The sequence below is a fragment of the Dendrobates tinctorius genome, unplaced genomic scaffold, assembly GCF_039654945.1.
Source record: "Dendrobates tinctorius isolate UK_male_01 unplaced genomic scaffold, ASM3965494v1 ptg000060l, whole genome shotgun sequence".
Taxonomy (NCBI): domain Eukaryota; kingdom Metazoa; phylum Chordata; class Amphibia; order Anura; family Dendrobatidae; genus Dendrobates; species Dendrobates tinctorius.
Genome location: NW_027361728.1, coordinates 2,202,925 through 2,223,823, shown reverse-complemented (window position 1 = coordinate 2,223,823; position 20,899 = coordinate 2,202,925). Strand labels below are relative to the sequence as shown.

At 39.9% G+C, this 20,899-nt stretch overlaps 1 protein-coding gene across 1 annotated transcript in view; it reads right to left on the bottom strand.

The window, feature by feature from the left end:
• The window catches only part of LOC141092728 (IgGFc-binding protein-like), a 273,657-nt gene extending 254,599 nt beyond the window's left edge, over window positions 1–19,058 (bottom strand). Inside the window, exons 1-6 of the mRNA XM_073579121.1 lie at window positions 18,924–19,058; window positions 17,181–17,240; window positions 5,965–6,008; window positions 3,275–3,427; window positions 2,683–2,948; window positions 1,765–1,846 (exon numbers count right to left, since the gene is read on the bottom strand). Of these exons, the coding sequence (XP_073435222.1) occupies window positions 1,765–1,846; window positions 2,683–2,948; window positions 3,275–3,427; window positions 5,965–6,008; window positions 17,181–17,240; window positions 18,924–18,994 (676 nt within the window). The 5' untranslated portion in view covers window positions 18,995–19,058. The remainder of the gene's footprint in view (window positions 1–1,764; window positions 1,847–2,682; window positions 2,949–3,274; window positions 3,428–5,964; window positions 6,009–17,180; window positions 17,241–18,923) is intronic.
• Between the last annotated feature and the right edge of the window lie 1,841 nt (window positions 19,059–20,899).

The window sequence follows — 20,899 nt, the reverse complement described above, 5'->3', positions numbered from 1 at the left end:
AATGACATTGGAGTCATTCTGAAGGACTGTAAGGCCCCATATGTGTTTAGATGCCATGTTCTTTCACCTAATGGCCAAATTCAGACAAGCCTATCTTTGATCTGTGTGCCATCCATGTCCACCTGGACCCGTAGAAGCGAGTAATCGCGAAACGGCCGTTGTCCGGCACCTCCCTCCCCTAGCATTCCTCTAACGTCCTGCATGTCCACACATCTATTGATGGAATTTATGTGAAATAAAGACGCACAGTTTTTCAGCTATATCGGTGAGTGCTGCATATTTCTTCTTTTTTCGCTTCACATTGAAATATTCATGTTTTTTCATGCAAGCACCTCCGTTTTTTGACTGAATTATATGCCGCAATACTTCAGATAAATAGCTCCGTCTGGTAATGTGGTGATTTGTGCGCCCTAGTATGCCGTTCATCTGTTTGCTCTTTGCTGGGTGCCATCCATGTGTGCAACGGTTTGTAAGCAGACAGCACATGGAGCAATGCTACACGTTACCACATGTACCTCAGATTTCACGTGGAAAAAACGTAGCATGCACTAGTCTGGTCCGACATATAGCCTAGGTGGTCCAATTTATAGACCACACTAGTGTATGCAAATAGTAGACAGTCACTGAATATGCTGTACAGGAGATACACATAGATCCAGTCATGTCTGCAACTTGCACATGTGTCTAGTTGGCTAATTTTTGCGCTGATCTGTACAAAGACCAAGCCAAAGGTCTCCAACTTATTGCTCTACAGCTTTGTAAGCTATGTGCACACAATGCAGATTTGTTGCATTTCTGCAGTGTTTTTTTCATGCGGAAATGCTCCAAAGACACAAAGAATTACTAAAGCAAGGTTAATCAATGACAATGCTGAAGTGTTGTGCACATGATCTTGAAATTTCCATCCTTAATGTCAACGTTTTACTTTCCGCAGCATGTCAATTCTTTTTGCTGATCTTCAGCAGTTTTCACCCATTAACAGCCATTAAGTCACTCAAATCTGCAGCAGAAGTGCAGGTGGAAAAAGGTTTGCGGATTTGCTGTGGATTAGCTGCGGATTTGGTGCTAAAAACACTGCAGATTTGTCAAAGGAAATGATGTCAGGAGGAGGAAGAGTGTGTGGGCGGAGAATATAGAATAGTGCCCATCTTGGTTGAAGCACGTCAACAATGGAGGTTGGACAAGGAAATGACAACACATTTTTTTTTAAATAATATATCTTTATTTGGCTAACAAATCTGCAAACAAGTCCTCATACAAATCCACATGTAAATCCACATTAAAAACGCATAAAATCCGCATAAAAAACGTGTGGAAATTCCTCTGCGTTTTTCGGCCAAGAGGAGCAGAAATTTCCACAAGCAAATCCGCAACATGCGCACATAGCCTTATGGTCACAACATATATAGAGCTGTCATTTTTCAACATCTACAGATCCATATAATCTAAATGGAGCTTAGATGTTCAGAAACCACAGACGGAGGCTTCAGCAATTCTTAAAGTTTCTATAACCATTACTCGTGTCAGTATTCCCCAATATCTATGCTTTTCCAGACTGGAGCTAGCAGAGTGTCCAGCAGCGCCTCTATGTATTACAGTCACATGAGCTGCAGTATTACTCACCTGCTCTATTACTATCCATTCTTCTGCTTGTAGAGATTTAGCTATATACTAAATTCCATATATTAGGGAAAATCTGATGATAGAGCTGTGATAATTTACTAGATAACACACTAAGGTAAGTAAAATAACAAAGGCATTTACCGCATGATCCTTTCTTCACTCGGACATTGTCAATGGCGATGTCTCCAGCATCTGTCAGACCTCGAACTGCCATGAATGATATCTAAAATGCAAAAGAAGGCTCAATATTCAGCTTTTATTAAATGGACACTAAACACGCTACAATTTCTTATAATACTCTAAGTACAGCATTTCTTATTTTAGCCAATATCTTCCTACAGTTCCCACTTATCAATACTTGTACCAAAGTTTATGGGAAGCATGTAGCTCCAACAGAAGCCCCTGGTGTACATTTTCAGTCCACTATCACCCGATATCTGACCAAGGAAGGGTCTGGCCTAACCATAGATAAGAACAGGTGATGTTACAGATAGGGGAAATCTCTTTGGAGACAGATGAAATTCAGTTTGTAATGAATGATGGCGATTGTGAGCATTCATAACACTATAAATGTACTTTTTCATTTCACAACTTGCTCAAAGAGGAGAATATATATACAGTATATGTATGCATATTTATGCATTTATTTATACATGTTATAGATGCATATATGCACACACATACTAAGTATATATATGCACATATAAATACACATACGCATATACATACACACATACATATATAAACTCACACGTATACTGTGTATATATATATATATATATATATACTCCTCTTTGAAGAAGTTGTGAAATTAAGAAATTAAGAAAAAAATCTGTACATTTATAGTTCACAATTGTCATCATGTATAAGTATATACAGATATATACATATTTATACACGTTATATATGTATCTATGCCTCTAGACGTAGATGCATACGCATATACATGTATACAATAACAGCTAGTGGAAAGTCCACTAGATGGAGATATTTTCTAACCTACCAAAATTAGATTATTTTTTTCAGTCAGGATTTAGTGATTATCTTTAATTTTCTTACCTGAATATCAGTCGTTGCCGGAGTAAAAGTCGCTGAGCCATACAACCAGTCAGGGCCTTGTCGTCCAATTCTTTGCCAAATATTAGATTGCCCCAAGCCATGATCGCCCGTAACGATGACATTGAGCTGACTCTCTGATTCTGCGCCATCCATGTGATACCAGAAATCTATACATATAGTCTCATGGATGACCAGGGGTCTGCTATCAAGTATTATTCTGTCATTTGGGATAAAGTTGGATGCTTCTAGATAGAGATAATACCCAACTGGAAGGGAAATAGAATGTCAACACATTGTGATAAGTTTAAGAGGCAGAATTATACTACAGTCATAGGCAGAGCTTATCTTTGGCACCTTGACCACTGTGCACACACGTCTCCTCTATGTTACCAAGATGGTAAATCTGCCCCACTATGCATTCATAGATACATAATGTAAGCATAATTATATATATATTATGCTTTCTGAACAGAGATGTGTTTTTCGGGAATACATCAATTATTTGTCAGGTGATCCGAACAGTCCAGGAAATTTAACAGCTCAAGATTGATCAGAATATATAGGAAAGAAAGGAATTCTAAAATGATCTTACATCCATCAGGGTAGTCCCCATCTGGACCGGTGCCAGCTGTCGGAGTGCAGAACTTTGCTCTGATCCAGTCTCCCTCATCAGTATTTCCATGGCGTTGTGTCCAATCACAGAAGGGTTTAGTATTGTCATTAAAGTTGCAATATACTATGTTATCTGAAAATAGGAGGTGAACATTTGGTATAAAAAGCACTGCACGATGTTTCTACAGTCATGGCCAAAAGTTTTGAGAATGACACAAATATTAATTTTTACAAAGTTTACTGCATCATTTTTTCTAATGGCAATTTGCATATACTCCAGAATGTTATAAAGAGTGATCAGCTTAACAGCAATTACTTGCAAAGTCAATATTTGCCTAGAAAATGAACTTTATCCCCCAAAACACATTTCAACATCATTGCAGCCCTGCCTTAAAAGGACCAGCTAACATCGTTTCAGTGATTGCTCCATTAACACAGGTGTGGGTGTTGATGAGGACAGGGCTGGAGATCAATCTGTCATGATTAAGTAAGAATGACACCACTGGACACTTTAAAAGGAGGCTGGTGCTTGGCATCATTGTTTCTCTTCTGTTAACCATGGTTATCTGTAAAGAAACATGTGCAGTCATCATTGCACTGCACAAAAATGGCCTAACAGGGAAAAGTATCGCAGCTAGAAAGATTGCACCTCAGTCAACAATCTATCGCATCATCAAGAACTTCAAGGAGAGAGGTTCCCTTGTTGCCAAAAAGGCTCCACGGCGCCCAAGAAAGACCAGCAAGCGCCAGGACCGTTTCTTAAAAGTGTTTCAGCTGCGGGATCGGGCTACCAGCAGTGCAGAGCTTGCTCAGGAATGGCAGCAGGCAGGTGTGAGTGCATCTGCACGCACTGTGAGGCGGAGACTCTTGGAGCAAGGCCTGGTCTCAAGGAGGGCAGCAAAGAAGCCACTTCTCTCCAGGAAAAACATCATGGACAGACTGATATTCTGCAAGAGGTACAGGGAGTGTACTGCTGAGGACTGGGGTAAAGTCATTTTCTCTGATGAATCCCCTTTTCGATTGTTTGGGACATCTGGAAAACGGCTTATTCGGAGAAGACCAGGTGAGCGCTACCATGCCAACTGTCAAGCATCCTGAAACCATTGATGTGTGGGGTGGCTTCTCAGCCAAGGGAATGGGCTCTCCCTCAGTCTTGCCTAAAAACACAGCCATGAATAAAGAATGGTACCAGAATGTCCTCCAAGAGCAACTTCTCCCAACCGTCCAAGAGCAGTTTGGCGATCAACAATGCCTTTTTCAACATGATGGAGCACCTTGCCATAAAGCAAAGGTGATAACTAAATGGCTCAGGGAACAAAACATAGAGATTTTGGGACCATGGCCTGGAAACTCCCCAGATCTTAATCCCATTGAGAACTTGTGGTCAATCATCAAGAGACGGGTGGACAAAAAAACCCTTCAAATTCAGACAAAATAAAAGCATTGATTTTGCAAGAATGGACTGCTATCAGTCAGGATTTGATCCAGAAGTTGATTGAGAGCATGCCAGGGAGAATTGCTGAGGTCCTGAAGAAGAAGGGTCAACACTGAAAATATTGACTTGCTGCATTAACTCATTCTAACTGTCAATATAACCTTTTGCTACTCATAATATGATTGCAATTATATTTCTGTATGTGATAAAAACATCTGACAAATGCACATAAAAACCAGAGGTCAGCAGATCATGTGAAAATATAATATTTGTGTCATTCTCAAAACTTTTGGCCATGACTGTACAATATTTTCCATGTCTGTTCAGCAGAAGTCTTGTCCTTTATTACTTTAAAAAGTAGAGTATTGCATCATAAAATTAAAGTTGCATTAAAAGGAATTTGTGGCTAGGTTTTTGCTTGAGAGCAGCATGATATAGGGACAGAGACCCCGATTGTAGAGATGTGCCACTTACTAGGCTATTTGCTGCTGTTTAGGTAAAATCAGCACTTTACCTGCTACAGATCTAGTAGTTCTATTAATGCTCAGCTTTATATAACCCCGCCCACACCACTGATTGGCAGCTGTCTGAGTACACTGGGCATAGGCAGTAAGCTGTCATTCAGTGGTAGAGGTGGGGATAAATTAAGCTTATGAATATGGCAGATGCCAAGGCCTCATTTTGTTGAAACTACAGTAAGCAGCCCAATAAGTGACACATCGCTGTAATCAGGATTCCTGCCACTACATTACGCTGTGCATAAATGGCAAAAACCTTTTGACAGTTTGCTCAAATGTTGTGGTTTTCATTCAGTAGCGTCCTGCATAATGTTCCTATGACACATACTGCTCACTGCAGCACAATCTGCACTCATCCATTAACCTATGCCACGTCAAACTGTTTTTAAAGGGAAAAGATGAAAGCCGCATGGAATAAATGGTTACATATTTGCTATCTAAGGGCAAAGTTTATTTTTATTGAAATGAAGTGAAGATGATTAGGAGCTGAAGTCCGCCGGTTACAGCCATGTAGTTAATACAAATCTAGCTTCAATCAGAGGAATGAGAGCGTCGTCACGTCCCACACTTCCATGTGGGTCCTATAACTCTGCTTTATACTAGATGATGAACTGCTAGTCCAGATTATTTCTTACATAGGTTCTGATGTCTAGTCACATCATAATGCAGATACTAGCTGTGGGAAATACAATTGTCAGGGAAGTGGTCCTCACATACCTTCATCTGGGTCCCAGTGAGATGACACATCCCTTTGATTTGCCCTTAAAAGAAAACATATGGTAATCTTTAGACTTATTAGTCCTTTATACATAATGATTTAGGTAAGCCCTAATGCCATACATTTAAACAGGTCAATAATTTGTAACATTTTCCAATGAACGGCCTATTTAAGCAGACCTGCAATATCCCAATGAATGAGCCCAAAATGCTTGTCTAGTGAGATGAATGTTAAGCAAGCTTAAAAATTACCATTCTTGGCAGCAGGCGATGAGTTGCAGATAACTGGATGTCATTTGCCCACAGAACGATCGTATTAATAATAATTCTGGGTACATAAAAGTGTGGTCGGCCGGTCTAAACAGACCAGTACATGATAACTGACCGAAAGCAGACCGACCATCTAAATGAGCCCTAACTAGAAAAAATTCAAGAAAGGAAACATTTATATAATGTCATAATCTAAAGGTCAGTCAGCTTCACTTGAGATGGGGAAACTAGATTGTGAGCCAGACAGGAAACCAATGTGAGTGATAATAATGTATGGTATTGAAGATTGCTGAGAAACTGTGAACATGGCCCCTAAAGTTCAGCTTTGGGAACTTATTAAAATATAAAACTGGGGAAATGTAAGAATATAACGTAAAATAAATCTATTTTACAATATGGAATAGGTATCATAAGGAGTGCCATAAGGAGTGCTTCAGATCCTTGCTCAATGACTTGGGGCTCATTCAGATATCAATTTTTACAATACGAGTTCTTGCCATGTTTTAATGGGTAAAACTCATACCAATTATAGTCTATGGTGCTGTTCACATGTCCGATTATTTTCGCAGACTAATCAGCACATAATCAAAACCGACTAAAATTATTTGGTTACTAGTCCAAGTATGATAACAGATAAATTCTAAAGGATAACGTATAACACAAAATCCATCGAGAGAATGGGGCTCCTGCGTGTCCCACCTGCACTCCCGCACGTTGACTACAATATGTCTCAAGGTAATGTTATTTCACATTATCCCTACATCTAAGTAACTTTTCACCCTAGGACATCTATGCCGGTATCCTGATATTCAGCCAGTAACCATATGCACATATAACACTTTATCTACATGTTCCGTCTCAAGGAAACATCAGGCTATTATGCCTGAATCTGTTGCCCAGATTATTAATTATACTCATTGGTTCACTGGCTAATTAATTTCTTTTTGCATTCTGTATATACTGGCCTAACCCTTTATATATGTGCGGTTGTTGCTAAGGGACACTTTTTTTTCCCCTCCTTTGTCATGATCTTTTTTCATATCTCCTTTAGCTTTTTTATTTCCTTATCTGATTACCAATTTTTGTCTGTTATTTATGCGTAATAAAATTTAATATTCATTTGCATAAAACCCCTTTCTCTTGATTGATTTTGGTGTTATACATTATCCTTTAGAATTTATCGGTTATCATGCTAGGATTATTGACCCAGAGATCCTAATTTTAGTCCGTTTTGATGTTTTGGCCTAGGAGTGTGTCCCAACCTGGCTGTGCAGACAATTTTATAGGTTACACAGCAAAAAATAACAGAGACTCGTCCAATTTTAATCAGCCTTGGACCAATACATTGAACAAACTCCGATCAAGAACATTGATGAAACTTGGACCGTTTTTTTCCATATGAGAAAAATTAATGACATCTGAAAGAGCTCTTATCCAGTGGTAACAAGCAGCCGGTTTCACACTTCAGTCTTTTTGCATCAGTCACAATCAGTCAAAGTGTGAAAAAAACGGATCCAGCAAATTATTTTAAATTCCAAAAGCTGCAGCTTCAGCAGATCCGTCGAAAAAACGGATCCGATGCATCAGTTTTTTGCAATCTTCACTGGATCCATATTTTTCACACTTTGACTGATTGTGACTGATGCAAAAAGAACAGGCCTTGAAGCACTACCAAAAAAAATTTGTATCCTCTTAATATATTGCAGTCATCATATTATATAGCACAGTGTACTTACAATTGCTCATCTTGCCTTTCTACCCAGTTTATTCTTCTGTTTTAAATGAGGTCTGTCATATTGTGAGAGTAAAAGCAAACTACCATAGCTGAGTCCTTCAAAGGTCTGTGTAGGAACAAGCAGTTTCTTTTTCGTGCATGAGTCATCACTGCAAAGTCTCTGGCATAGGTGAGAAGCAGATCAGTTAGGTCCGGAGTTTAAGAGGGGGATGACTCATGCAGTGAAAAGAGACTTCCTGTTTATACATATATCAGAAAAAAAGAGAAGAAAAAGTTGGGTAGAAAGGCAAAATAAGCCATAGTAAGTACACAGTGCTATATAATATGATGATTTCAACATATTAAGAGGATAAAAAGTTTGGGAGTGCTTCTTTAAAGGATGACACAAGATAATAAAAAAAGTATATTTCTTATAATTCTACAATTACAGACCATAAATAATTATAAAGCAATTCCAGATGCAGCTCCTGCACAAGAGCGGAATTTATTCTGCCTAAAAAAGACCATATCCTTTCTCTAATCTAATGCAGCCACTTTAAAGACCACTTACTGCTAGAAAATATAGATAATAAAACAAGTATTAATAGTGATAATGGCAAATAAAATGCACTTAATACATTCATCACTGGGAGTCAACTAACGTCACTTTATCTTTAAACTTCGATTATGTATTATGCACAAAGCTTGGAAAAGTTTTGCTAATCTGCAAAGTGAGGCTGGTTATCTGTTTTGTTGCCTAAGACTAGTTGCCATGTACAATAGGGATGGTGGAGGTCAATGTCTTATGACAACTGTAGTGAACTTTGGCTAATATTATGACTAGCTATAATCTTTGATAATGAAAGACAGATGAGACGACCAGGTTTATTATATGATGTCGTATCTAAGAAGTCTTGCTTCAATCTTTTCCATTTGGTTCCATCATTTTAACAGTGACAATTACTAGGACAGTAATCCAAATGACACGTAATGTATTTCAAAACACTTTTGGCAACTGAAGGATCTGATAAGAAGTGATAAATGACTGCTAGATCCAAACATTAATGCTTCTTTCTTAACTCAAACTGGAGCCAGCAGTCATTTATATTGCTCTCCGACTTCGTTCCATACCCAATAATAATTATGTCAGTTTCACAATATTTTATGGCAGCCATTGCTTAAAGTTCAGTACAGGTACAATAAAACTATACATTTCAATGTTACAATACTGAACATCTATTCAGACATTTTTAAGAGTTTATGGGCCAGATTCATTTTTGGGTTTTTTTAAGTCACAATTATTTTGTCTTTTGGTTTTTGTTTTTTGTGCTAAATTTTTCAAGTTACTGCATGTGGTTCAATTATTATTTGTTTTGGGATTTTTTAACTTTTTTATAACAAAAAATTCATATGTTTCTCTAAAATGTCACACAAAATTTGTAATAAAATTTCAGACAAATGACTTCAGAAGGAAAAGTGGACTACGACTACGCAAACAAAAGTTGTGACCTTTTAAAAATTTGCAATTGATGAATTGTCCGTAAACCTCTGGAAGGCAAAAGCAATTCCCAGGCAAATGAAAAAAAGTTAGTACTTATAAAATAGGCTAAAATAAAGAAACAAATCAATAGGAGAATTTGGTGTAAATCAAAAACAGGTTAAAAGAACCTCCAGAGATGAGGCAAATTTGTAGGTTACTAGCATTATGAAGGTGCCCGGCTGCAATACTAAAGGTGCTTCACCCATAGGAAAATAAACTTTATTTCTTTTCATCGGGATCCATCTGCTTGCATTGATGTAGGCATGCCCAAAGCAATTACAGTCACCAGTCACAGCGCTGAGAGCAGCAACTGTAGGCACATCCTGGCACTAACAATCAGCTCTGTTTTGATGCACTACAACCAGTGCCAGGGCATCCTTACAGATGTCACCCCCAGTGCTGTGATCGGTTGCTGTAATTGCTCCGGACACGTCTGTATGATTGAAAGTTAGCATCTTCTGGGAAAAATAAAGATAATTTTCTTCCTGGGTGCTGATCTTTCAGTATTTGACTTGGCACATTCATAATGCATTCAACCTACACATTAACCCTATAGCTGTTGCTTAATAGCGCTATTGAACTGGGCAGGATGCTTTTAAAAACACCAAAAATAAACAAAAAAAGTTTAAATTCAATAATGAATGGAGCACTATGTCGGCCATATGATACACAATTTAAGGTTTTTGCTTGAAAAAAATGAGCAGAAATCACATTTTGTAAGTGCATTTTTAATAATATATAATACATAAGATATTCTAATTATTAGTTTGATAAATTACTGAAAGTCAATTTGGAATACCCATTAGCATTTACAAATATGTTATGAGCTGTCTTTTCATTTACCCATTGCTGTAAATGAGAACTTGGCATTGAGATACTCAACAGATCCTTACCAACTAAAATGGAGAAGATATTAACACCTTTCTGACATCGGGCGTAATAGTATACCGATGTCAGACTCCCCCTGTTTGGTGCAGGCTACAGCGCTGAGCACACACCTTTCTGGGCACATGACAGCTGATATATACAGCTGTGCTCAAAAGTTTACATACCCCGGAACAAATTTTGCTATCTTGACCTTTTTTCAGAGAATATGAATGAAACTTTTTCTCCACTCATTGTTAGTGGTTGGGTCAAGCCATTTATTGTCAAACTACTGTGTTCTCTCTTTTTAAATAATAATGACAATCCAAAACATCCAAATGACCCTGAGCAAAAGTTCACATACCTCATTTCTTAATACGGTGTTTTGCCTCCTCTAACTTCAATGACAGCTTGAAGTCTTTTGTGGTAGGTGTGGATGAGGGTCATTTTCTCAGATGGTAAAGCTGGCCACTCTTCTTGGCAAAAAGCCTCCAGTTCCTACAAATTCCTGGCTGTCTAGCATGAATTGCGTGCTTGAGATCTCCCCCGAGTGGCTCAATGATATTGAGGTCAGGAGACTAAAATGGCCTCTCCAGAACCTTCAGTTTGTTCTGCTGTAGCCAATGACAGGTCGATTTGGCCTTGTATTTTGGATCATTATCATGTCGGAATATCCAAGTACGTCCCATGCGCATTTTCTGGGCTGATGATTGCAATTTTGCCTCCAGTATTTGCTGCACTCATCTTTCCTTCAACTCTGACCAAGTTTCCTGTGCCTTTGTAACTCACTCATCCCCAAAACATCAGTGATCCACCTCCATGCTTTACAATAGGAATGGTGCTCCTTTCATCATAGACCTTGTTGACCTCTCTCCAAATGTAACATTTATGGTTGTGGCCAAAAAGATAAATTTTAGTCTCATCTTTTTGTATCCCTTCCCTGTTTTATACAGTTCAATTACCTTTTCCAGTAGATCCGTTAACAATTCTTTTGCTTTCACCATGACTCACAAACCAGAGACATCAGTGGCTGGATGAAAGATGCAAGAGTCTGTCTGGATCCCAGAAAGTCACTCAGCTTTTAGGCACACACACTGATTACAAGCAAAGAGGTCTCAGGTGAGGATGCTACCTTTACTAGCCATTCAACCCATTTGTATCAACTTCTGTGCATGTTATCAGGACAAAATCACCAGGGTATGTGAACTTTTTCTCAGGGTCATTTGAATGTTTTGGGTTGTCATTATGATTTAAAAAGAGAAATCACAGTAGATTGACAATAAATGGCTTCACCCAAGCACTAACCATGAGTGGAGAAAAAATTGGTGTTATCATTCATATTCTCTGAAAAAAGGCCAAGAGAGCAAAAATTCTGCCAGGGTATGTAAACCTTTGAGCACAACTGATCATCGTCTGTGTGTAGCAGAGGTGATCAAATTACTACAGTTTCTAGTCTCCCACGGAGACTATTGAACCATTCAAAAAGTTAAACAATCATAGTCCAGATAATCTCCCTTTTGCCCCTATAAAACAATGAAAATAAATCAAATATACACATTTGGTATCGCTGCTTTCAGAATCGTAAAAAAATTAACCTGATCACTAAAATGCGCAACGAGAAAAAAAATGAGAAAAAAATTCAAAACATCAGAATTACTGTATGTTTTTTGGTCATCGCTACATTGCAATAAAATGTAATAATGGGCGATCAAAAGACCATATCTACACCAAAATGCAATCAATAAAAACATCAGCTCAATGCGCAAAAAATAAGCCCTCACCCAGGCCCAGATCATGAAAAATAGGAGACCCTACAGGTCTCAGAAAATGGCATATTTTTTAATTTTTTTAACCAAATTTGAGATTTTTTTTATCACCAATTAAATAAAAAGGAACCTAGATATGTTTGGTGTCTGTGAACTTGCAATGACCTGGAAAATCATAATGGCAGGGCAATTTTAACATTTATTGAACATGGTTTAAAAAAACTGTGGAATTGCACTTTTTTTTACAATTTCACAGCACTTGGAATATTTTTCCCGTTTTCTAGTACATGATATGTTAAAACCAATGGTGTTGTTCAAAAGTACAATAAAAAACAAGCCCTTACATGGCCATTTTTACCAAAAAATAAAAAAGTTATGGCTCTGGTAAGAAAAGGATCAAAAAATGAAAACACAAAAATTAAAATACCTCTGGTTGCTAAGGGGTTAATAATCACATAAGTCAATATACTGTGAGGTAGCGCTGTCATTTAGTTAGGGGATTCTCGCTAGGCAGCGAACAAATCACATCCGGCACAGGTTTTCTATCAAAACATAGCAGTCCATGCGGTTTATTATGCAGCATAAACCGTGACCAATAACATACAGTTCATTTCACCTGCATAGCGTCCATTACAGAGCTTCCCTCTGTTAAGCCTATGATCATACCGGTTATGCATAGGAGGCTTCCTAGCCTCATTTATCTCACCCACATCAGGGTCTCCACATGGTTCCTTCATTCATGCTGCAGACGTCCCCATCCCTTCAGGGAACTCTCAGGCTTTGACAGCCATTACACACAGCCACACACAGGCTGTAAGTCAGGAGACAACTCTCCTCACGCGACCTTCCACTCTGGACCAACCAGGTCCCTGCATTCACACATGTGACCTACTCTGGCCACATTATATGGTTCATAGCCACGCCCACCGGGTCACATGACTCTGACCTCATCACAAGTCCTTCAAGCATTAACACACTGTTTCCAACAGTGCTTTAAACACACCCCATGGGTGGGTTTGTAGGTAACCAGGACCGCCCATCTCTCTAGTTACCTGGAGACTTCTCCCTTACACCTTGAAACAACACCTCAGCAATATCATTGCTGATCAATACGCATACATAAGTCTCCATCTCAAGGCCACCCACCTTGAGATACATAACCATCCTTCAGGATTCTGCCACTCATCTGTTCTCTTGGGACATCCACACAGCGCCCCCTAGTGGACACAATGGTTACTACACCACATACCTCCCCCCTCTGTTCAAACTTGTGGGGTTGAACACACAACATTACATCAGGCTCTCAAGACCAGGCACTCATTACACCTTGCCCCACAGGTCGAGAGAACCGTCTCCATCTATCATACGGCCTCATCTCTATGTTAGGCCTCCCCCGCCCCCAGCGGTCAGAATACCCGCCCTGATCTTTGGCCCTCCAGTTACAGTCTGTCTGCGTCATCAGACACTGTTTGGTCACCACGTTCCTCCCCTTGTTTGTTCCGTTCCCCGACCTGCTCCCCTGGTTGGTACGGTCATCAGTCTTAATCAGGCCTACTGTCTGGCCTGAGTCTGACTCATTCAGGGTCTCACAGGAACTACGGTCTCTCAACATCATCCTGCCAGTTGAACTACCACTTGCTGACATTCTTCGGCCAACTGCCCTGTCACTTGTTGGCAGAACGCATCGGGTCCTTACATCTTGTTGGGTTGGAGGCGGCCGCCACTTGGTATTCCGTACTTCTCTATTAATTCGCTTGTGGTCCAGCCTCAACTGCTCAATTTCTTGCAGGTACCCCACTCGATACTCCACGAGCATTCGAAAATCTCTCAGGCTTTCCAAGGAACCAACCACCATGATGGAAATCCTACCCTCACCACACCGGAGATATTCACAGGGTCTTGCATTACCTTCCCGGATCTTCCAATGATAGTCCCAGTCAGAGCTTTGGGTACCAGAACCACATCTTTCTGCAAACCCAGCCGATTCATAGACTCCCTTGCTAACTCTAGGCATCGAGCAGCCTTCACATTACTCCGCCTAACCAACTGTTTGACATGGAGACACTGCAGATGCATGTTTTCCAGGACAGCCACCCGCTTTGCTGTGTCTTCCCGGGCTGACATTATCACCAACTGCTGAGTCTCAGGCGCCCAGTGCACCTTACACGCTTTGACCGCCTCTTTGAAAGCCTCATGCCATATGTCATCAAACGTGACAAAATCCCGGCCCCTCTCCAAGGCATAGACTAAGTCCTGTGGTATCCCGCCCCCTTGGCACGCACCACCCACGGGCCCCTCAAACATTACCCTGTCTACGGCATAGTTCACCGTGACCCCGTGTTTACAGCGAATCCTGACGTTTTTCTCGGTCAGAGAGAAAACGAGAGGAGTTTCTGTCAGAGTCACCTGACACTTTGAGCCCAGCCGACCCGAGACTTCGTCTCAGTGCAGCATTACAGTACACACCTGTGGTCCGTCATTATCCGGAAAGAATATTCCACACTCCTCAAAACTCATACAGACACACTGCGGTTTCCCAGACATACCCACTGAGCCAACCAGTGCTGCCGATTTGGGTCACCCCCCCTCTGGGACTCCACCCCTTTTTGGGTTACCACTCCAGTTTGGGTCACCGCCCCCTTCCGGGACTCCACCCCCTTTTGGACTACCACCCCTATTTGGGCCACCGCCCCCTTCTGAGACTCCACCCCACTTTTGGGCTACCACCCCGATTTGGGCCACCGCCCCCTTTTGGGACTCCACCCCCTTTTGGGATCTCCCCATGTCTGTTATACCGGTCTTCTCAGACCACAGTTCACACCACACAGTTTGTGTCTCTTACGAAACCACACAAGTCTTTGTTGGCACCACCACAGCTCCTGCTGTCACCGATCACCGGCATCACCGGCTGCTGTTCACACACACAGCGGCTGGTGTCACTGCAGCTCCTGCTGCGCCGTCTTCGTGGACCCGCCGATCCATCAGAAGCCGCTTGTCACCTTCGTAACCCCACCGAGTTACCGGAAGCCGCTTGTCCCCTTCTTGACTCCCACTGAGCCACCGCAGGCTGAGTTGAGAAAAGAGGAAAAAAAACACCACAAAAAACTCACGTGTCCTGTCTGTGTGCTATTCAGGATGTACCGTCTCCGCCTGAGACCATCCAACACACAAGGCGCTGCGGGTGCTATTCAGGGAGCGGCCCTCCTCCCAGGATTTCCCAACACACCGGCCTCACCATTTCCAGGGGCTTGGCGGGTGCTATTCAGGACATCCGTCTCCACATAAGACTGCCCAACACTTATGCCTCACCAGGTCCAAGGTCATACCACATGCTCCAGGGACACAATTCTCCTAGAATCTCCCAACACTGACCCTCCAGGACCTTGCTCACTGAACCCTCCAGGAACACAGTCTTTATCACTGACCCCGGTCAGCACAACACGAACACCTGTCCATTACCTGTGTTGGCCACACAGGTCCTCGGATACCTCTTCTCCACAGACGCAGCCTATAGCAAACCACAGTCTCTTTCTCACTGACCCCGGTCAGTACAACATGGTTTTCACTGGCCGCGCAGGTTCTCGGACCCCTCTACCGCAGAGGTATCCTATAAGTCTCTTCTCCTGGGGAAACGGCCGCACTGAGCTCACCGATCTGGACAGTGCCTTACTCACTAGGCCGCCCCACGGTTCCAGAACCACAGCCGGGTAGTGGCTTCCCCAACTGTCAGCCTTCCTGGCACAGTGTTGCCCTTAGCAACCGACTTTGCAGTCCTTTTCCATTGCCCCTAGCAACAAGGCTACAATATTGCCCTTTGCAATTCTCCACCAAATGTGAGGTAGCGCTGTCATTTAGTTAGGGGATTCTCGCTAGGCAGCAAACAAATCACATCTGGCACAGGTTTTCTATCAAACCATAGCAGTCCATGCAGTTTATTATGCAGCATAAACCGTGACTAATAACATACAGTTCATTTCACCTGCATAGCGTCCATTACAGAGCTTCCCTCTGTCAAGCCTATGATCATACCGGTTATGCATAGGAGGCTTCCTAGCCTCATTTATCTCACCCACATCAGGGTCTCCACATGGTTCCTTCATTCATGCTGCAGACGTCCCTATCCCTTCAGGGAACTCTCAGGCTTTGAAGCCATTACACACAGCCACACACAGGCTGTTAGTCAGGAGACAACTCTCCTCACGGGACCTTCCACTCTGGACCAACCAGGTCCCTGCATTCACACATGTGACCTACTCTGGCCACATTATATGGTTCATAGCCACGCCCACCGGGTCACATGACTCTGACCTCATCACAGGTCCTTCAAGCATTTACACACTCTTTCCAACAGTGCTTTAAACACACCCCATGGGTGGGTTTGTAGGTAACCAGGACCGCCCATCTCTCTAGTTACCTGGAGACTTCTCCCTTACACCTTGAAACAACACCTCAGCAATATCATTGCTGATCAATACGCATACATAAGTCTCCATCTCAAGGCCACCCACCTTGAGATACATAACCATCCTTCAGGATTCTGCCACTCATTCATTCTCTTGGGACATCCACACAGCGCCCCCTAGTGGACACAGTGGTTACTACACCACAATACCTACACAGAAGGGAAGGGTACCAAAGAGACAACCTTCATGCCAGCAAAAAGGACAAAATGAAGAGAAAGATGAGAGACTAGAGATCTTTTAGCTCAAGATCTTATGTTAGAACTTGCATATAAGTCACATCAGATATATGGAGTAGTAATAATCCAGGTATTTGGAGTAGTAATAATCCAGGTATAGCAATCGAACAAATTTAAAGATGGTGGAGAGAAAGGATTTAGACAATGTAAGTGAAAATATGAAAAAATGGTAAATTGCAGATGTCTGATAATAAGTTAACTTCAGCGTCTTACTGCAAGATTAGACAAACGCTAATTCCTTCTAGGCAGAGATCATTTAGACTTCTGAATAGGAAAGGTATATATACAGTTACAGCTACAAAACCAAATAATAGAAGGCAAATACAGCTTAGCATATAGAGTTCTTCAGAAGTAAATTCATACCAGGCATTATAAAACCGAGGTTGGCACGACAGGCAGTCTGTGCTACAGCACAATCCATTCCTGTGGGTGAGAGAAAGTGGCATCAACTCAGGTGAAAGAAGAGAGTCATGATGGAGGTAAGTTCATTATTGTCGTATCATTGCGGTATATTATACAGGGTGGACTTCATCACTATTGAAACCTTGTACAACTTGTTTACAACTTTGATTTTTACAACTTTTCTTGTAGAAACTAATATGATATATGCACAATTACCTGGTACTTGCTAAGAATCTTGCATACTAGACTCAAATTTGAGCTCCTGCAATACTCGTCTCTAAACATAGTTTAGTTTACAGGAGGGATTTTTCTTTAAATTTAGAGATCAAAATCTCCATTTTACTTCCACATAGCTTCAAAGATTCATGACAATGATAGAATTTTGGTTGCCAACAACCACCACTAGAGGGAGCTCACTCATTTAGATGTAGACTGCTCCCATTGAGTTTAGAGCTAGCAGTATATATATATATATATATGTATATATTCTGAATTTTTGGGTATGGGAAGGGAAGCATGGGATTTGAGATTCTGTGTATCAGGAAAGTGGAGGAATGGCACAGATAAAAGCAAATGTCACAGGTCAGAAATTGCATCAGAAAAAACATCTAGATACATAAAATGACCTCTTAATGCCTAAAATTTAAATGAATCACCATTTCAGCCTAATATACAAAACTTATAAACTTATTATCACTAGCGCAAACTCACAAATAGGCAAAAAAATTGAGCAATGGTGCTGCCGTCAATAACAAATGCCTAACATCAAAATATGAGATACTGTGAAAGATATGAGAGGAAATGTTTTGCTTCATGTCTGTTTTAAAAATTACTAGATTATCATGAACTTGTCAGTAATTTGTTGCACAACACCTAACACACTAATATTCTGCATGGCAAAGATACTTGTCCTCTCCTCTCACGTGCACACTTGGTTATCCCAACAGCACATGTTTTCCCAATGAGGAGAGTGGCGTAAGCTGCTGCCAGACACCTCTGGATGCTGCATATCTTCCCTAAGAACAGGAAGATGGTGCACGTTGAAATCTCACAGCCCATTCCTAATATTCCCATACACCTGCCATCAGGGACCACATTAGATGGTCCTCTGGTCTCCATGATATTTGCAGGAGCAGATGGCAATGCTCTAATGTGTATGGCTACCTTAAGGCTCTAAGATTATAGACTGCAGATACCACAATTGAAACTTATCCTGCTTAGTATTTGGGCTGTAATATAGTGCATTTTCTTTGTCATAAATAGTGATCTGATTACAATCCTCATCATTGGGTTTAACAACTCAATGATTTTTTTTTTTTTAAGTAGCTCCTGTCTCCCTCACCACATCCTTGGCAGTGATCACATCCATCAAGATTTGAGAAAAAGGACAAAAAATGGAAACATTTGAAAAGCCTCAGTGAATAATCTTAAATGGTATTCCAACCAAGAAATGTACTCAACAAAAAGAAACACTTTCTGCATTCATAATGTGTCAGTCATATGTTTCTATTATATTAATACATTATATATTTATATACGTGTGTATATATATATCTATATGTATAGATATAAAGATATATATATATATGTATATACTTATATATATATATTGATATCTCTCTCTCTATATATAAATTTATATCTATATATTTATATCTAAAAGTTTTGTATGCTTCATTTACATTTATCAGTAATGTTACTCACCCTAAACCTTGTAGGATAAATATATGAACCAGGTATAGCTTGAATTTCCAGAAGTTCCCCATTGCTAGCATTATTCCACTGTCATACAAGCAGCATGGTCAATCTTTTCTCAGTCCACACTTGCAGGTAAGAAAGGAGGCTAAAGTCTGCAGTGATTTAAATGGTACAAGGTCTGGGAGGGGGCGGCCATAAAAAAATTATTTATTGGAGTAGGAAGTGCGTGACCAAGCTCCAGGAATGTATTGCTATCTGTTTAGACTACTTTAGACTACTTGGGTTCTCATGGTGATAGTTTTGTTGCTTTATAACTTTTGCTTATCTGACATTTACCACTTTTCTTCATTTACTAATGTTCAATGTATAATGCGCCTCCATTTCACAGTTAGTGCAAGGAATGAGGCAAATGGATTTTTAATAATTTTACTTTAAGTGGGTGGTAAGTAATGAGAAACTTTGTATTATCTACAATACATAACATTGCTCGATGTGCAGATACATTGGTGTATTAAATAGTGATTTTTGTAGCTCATCTCTCTCCGTCTCTTTTATTAATATTAATAACATGGTGATTGATTACAGCTGAAGCAGCTCTCTGTTTTATTCCTGTATTATTATTTTCTGAAGGTCATTTTTATTGTATTTTGTGCATATATTTATGAAACTGTAACGCTAATGTAGCTTGTTTCCAAAAATAAGGTTTAGGCTTGCTTTTTACAATAGAAAAAATAAATAAAAAATAAATGCATTTTTATAAATATGTTTAGTTAAAAAAAATAACTTTCTCTCCAGAGGTCCCCAAGGTTCTTGCTTTGATTAACAAATAAAGGAGAATTTAGCCTTAATTGAGAAGACAGTAAGTTCAGTTTATTATAAATCACCAAAGCTTTCAATGGGGTTTGTATACCCCATAATGGGATATTTTATACATGTGATTAGTTATAAATGTGATACTGTTTAATGTGAGGGGTCCCAGTGATAGACTCCAGCCTAGATTTTGTATATGTGTTTACTTTAGTCTACCTTATATCATATAGTTTATCACAAAGGGTCTGAAATAAAAGCATTTATGATGAGTGTACAGTAATTCTCTACTTTCCGTGCTCTTTAATAATTAATACAATATCCATTCTCTTTGTTTAGTCATTTCATTTTTATAATAATGTCGTGAAATAATAGCGCACGGCGTTATTGATTATTCAAATATGTTTTCAAATTAACTAAATAATTTTAGAAATGTCTCACAGTTTCAGAGAATACTTTTTACGACAAAACTATATCTCCAGACAATGCAAGAAACGTACGTTTATATAGCTCTGCATACTTATATACATGAATGCTGACATCATTCCAAGAAGAAAAAATTGCAATGACTCCCCTTATAGTCACACCTAAATAAAACCTGATTGATCTGGGTGAATTATTGCAGGAATTATTATTTTCAAATGTTTTGCCAGTTCAGTTTTCAGAAACTTTATATTTGAAGTCAATACTGAGATTGGTCATATGAATCCAACAATATAGGGTCTCTACACTAAAAAAAAAATAACCATAATTTCAACTTCATTCTTCCCTTCTTCATTTGTTGGGTTGAAAGTATAATTTTGGAAGCAAGGCAGTGTGAGATTTTTCATAAAATGTATATAGAAAATCCTATAAGCCTGCTATTGTGTTATCGGCAGACAGATACTTCCGATAATATTATAGGACAGTAAAGTGAACCCTGAGGAGTGTTTATTGACTAATATCAGTTACTTTAAGAAATAGAATTATTGAAATATTTGTTGAATTTCTTGGTCCCTAATCTAAGTTTCTCTTCAATCTGCACATTCTGAAACAGCTGTTAGAGGAATTATCACTATATGCTCTTTCGGTAATATTAATGTGAGCTCTGAACCCTTTGCTGATAAGGTTTTCTCTGCATTTTGTACCTCTTTTAGCCTGAACAATTTTTGCACTTTTGACATGTACTAATAAGT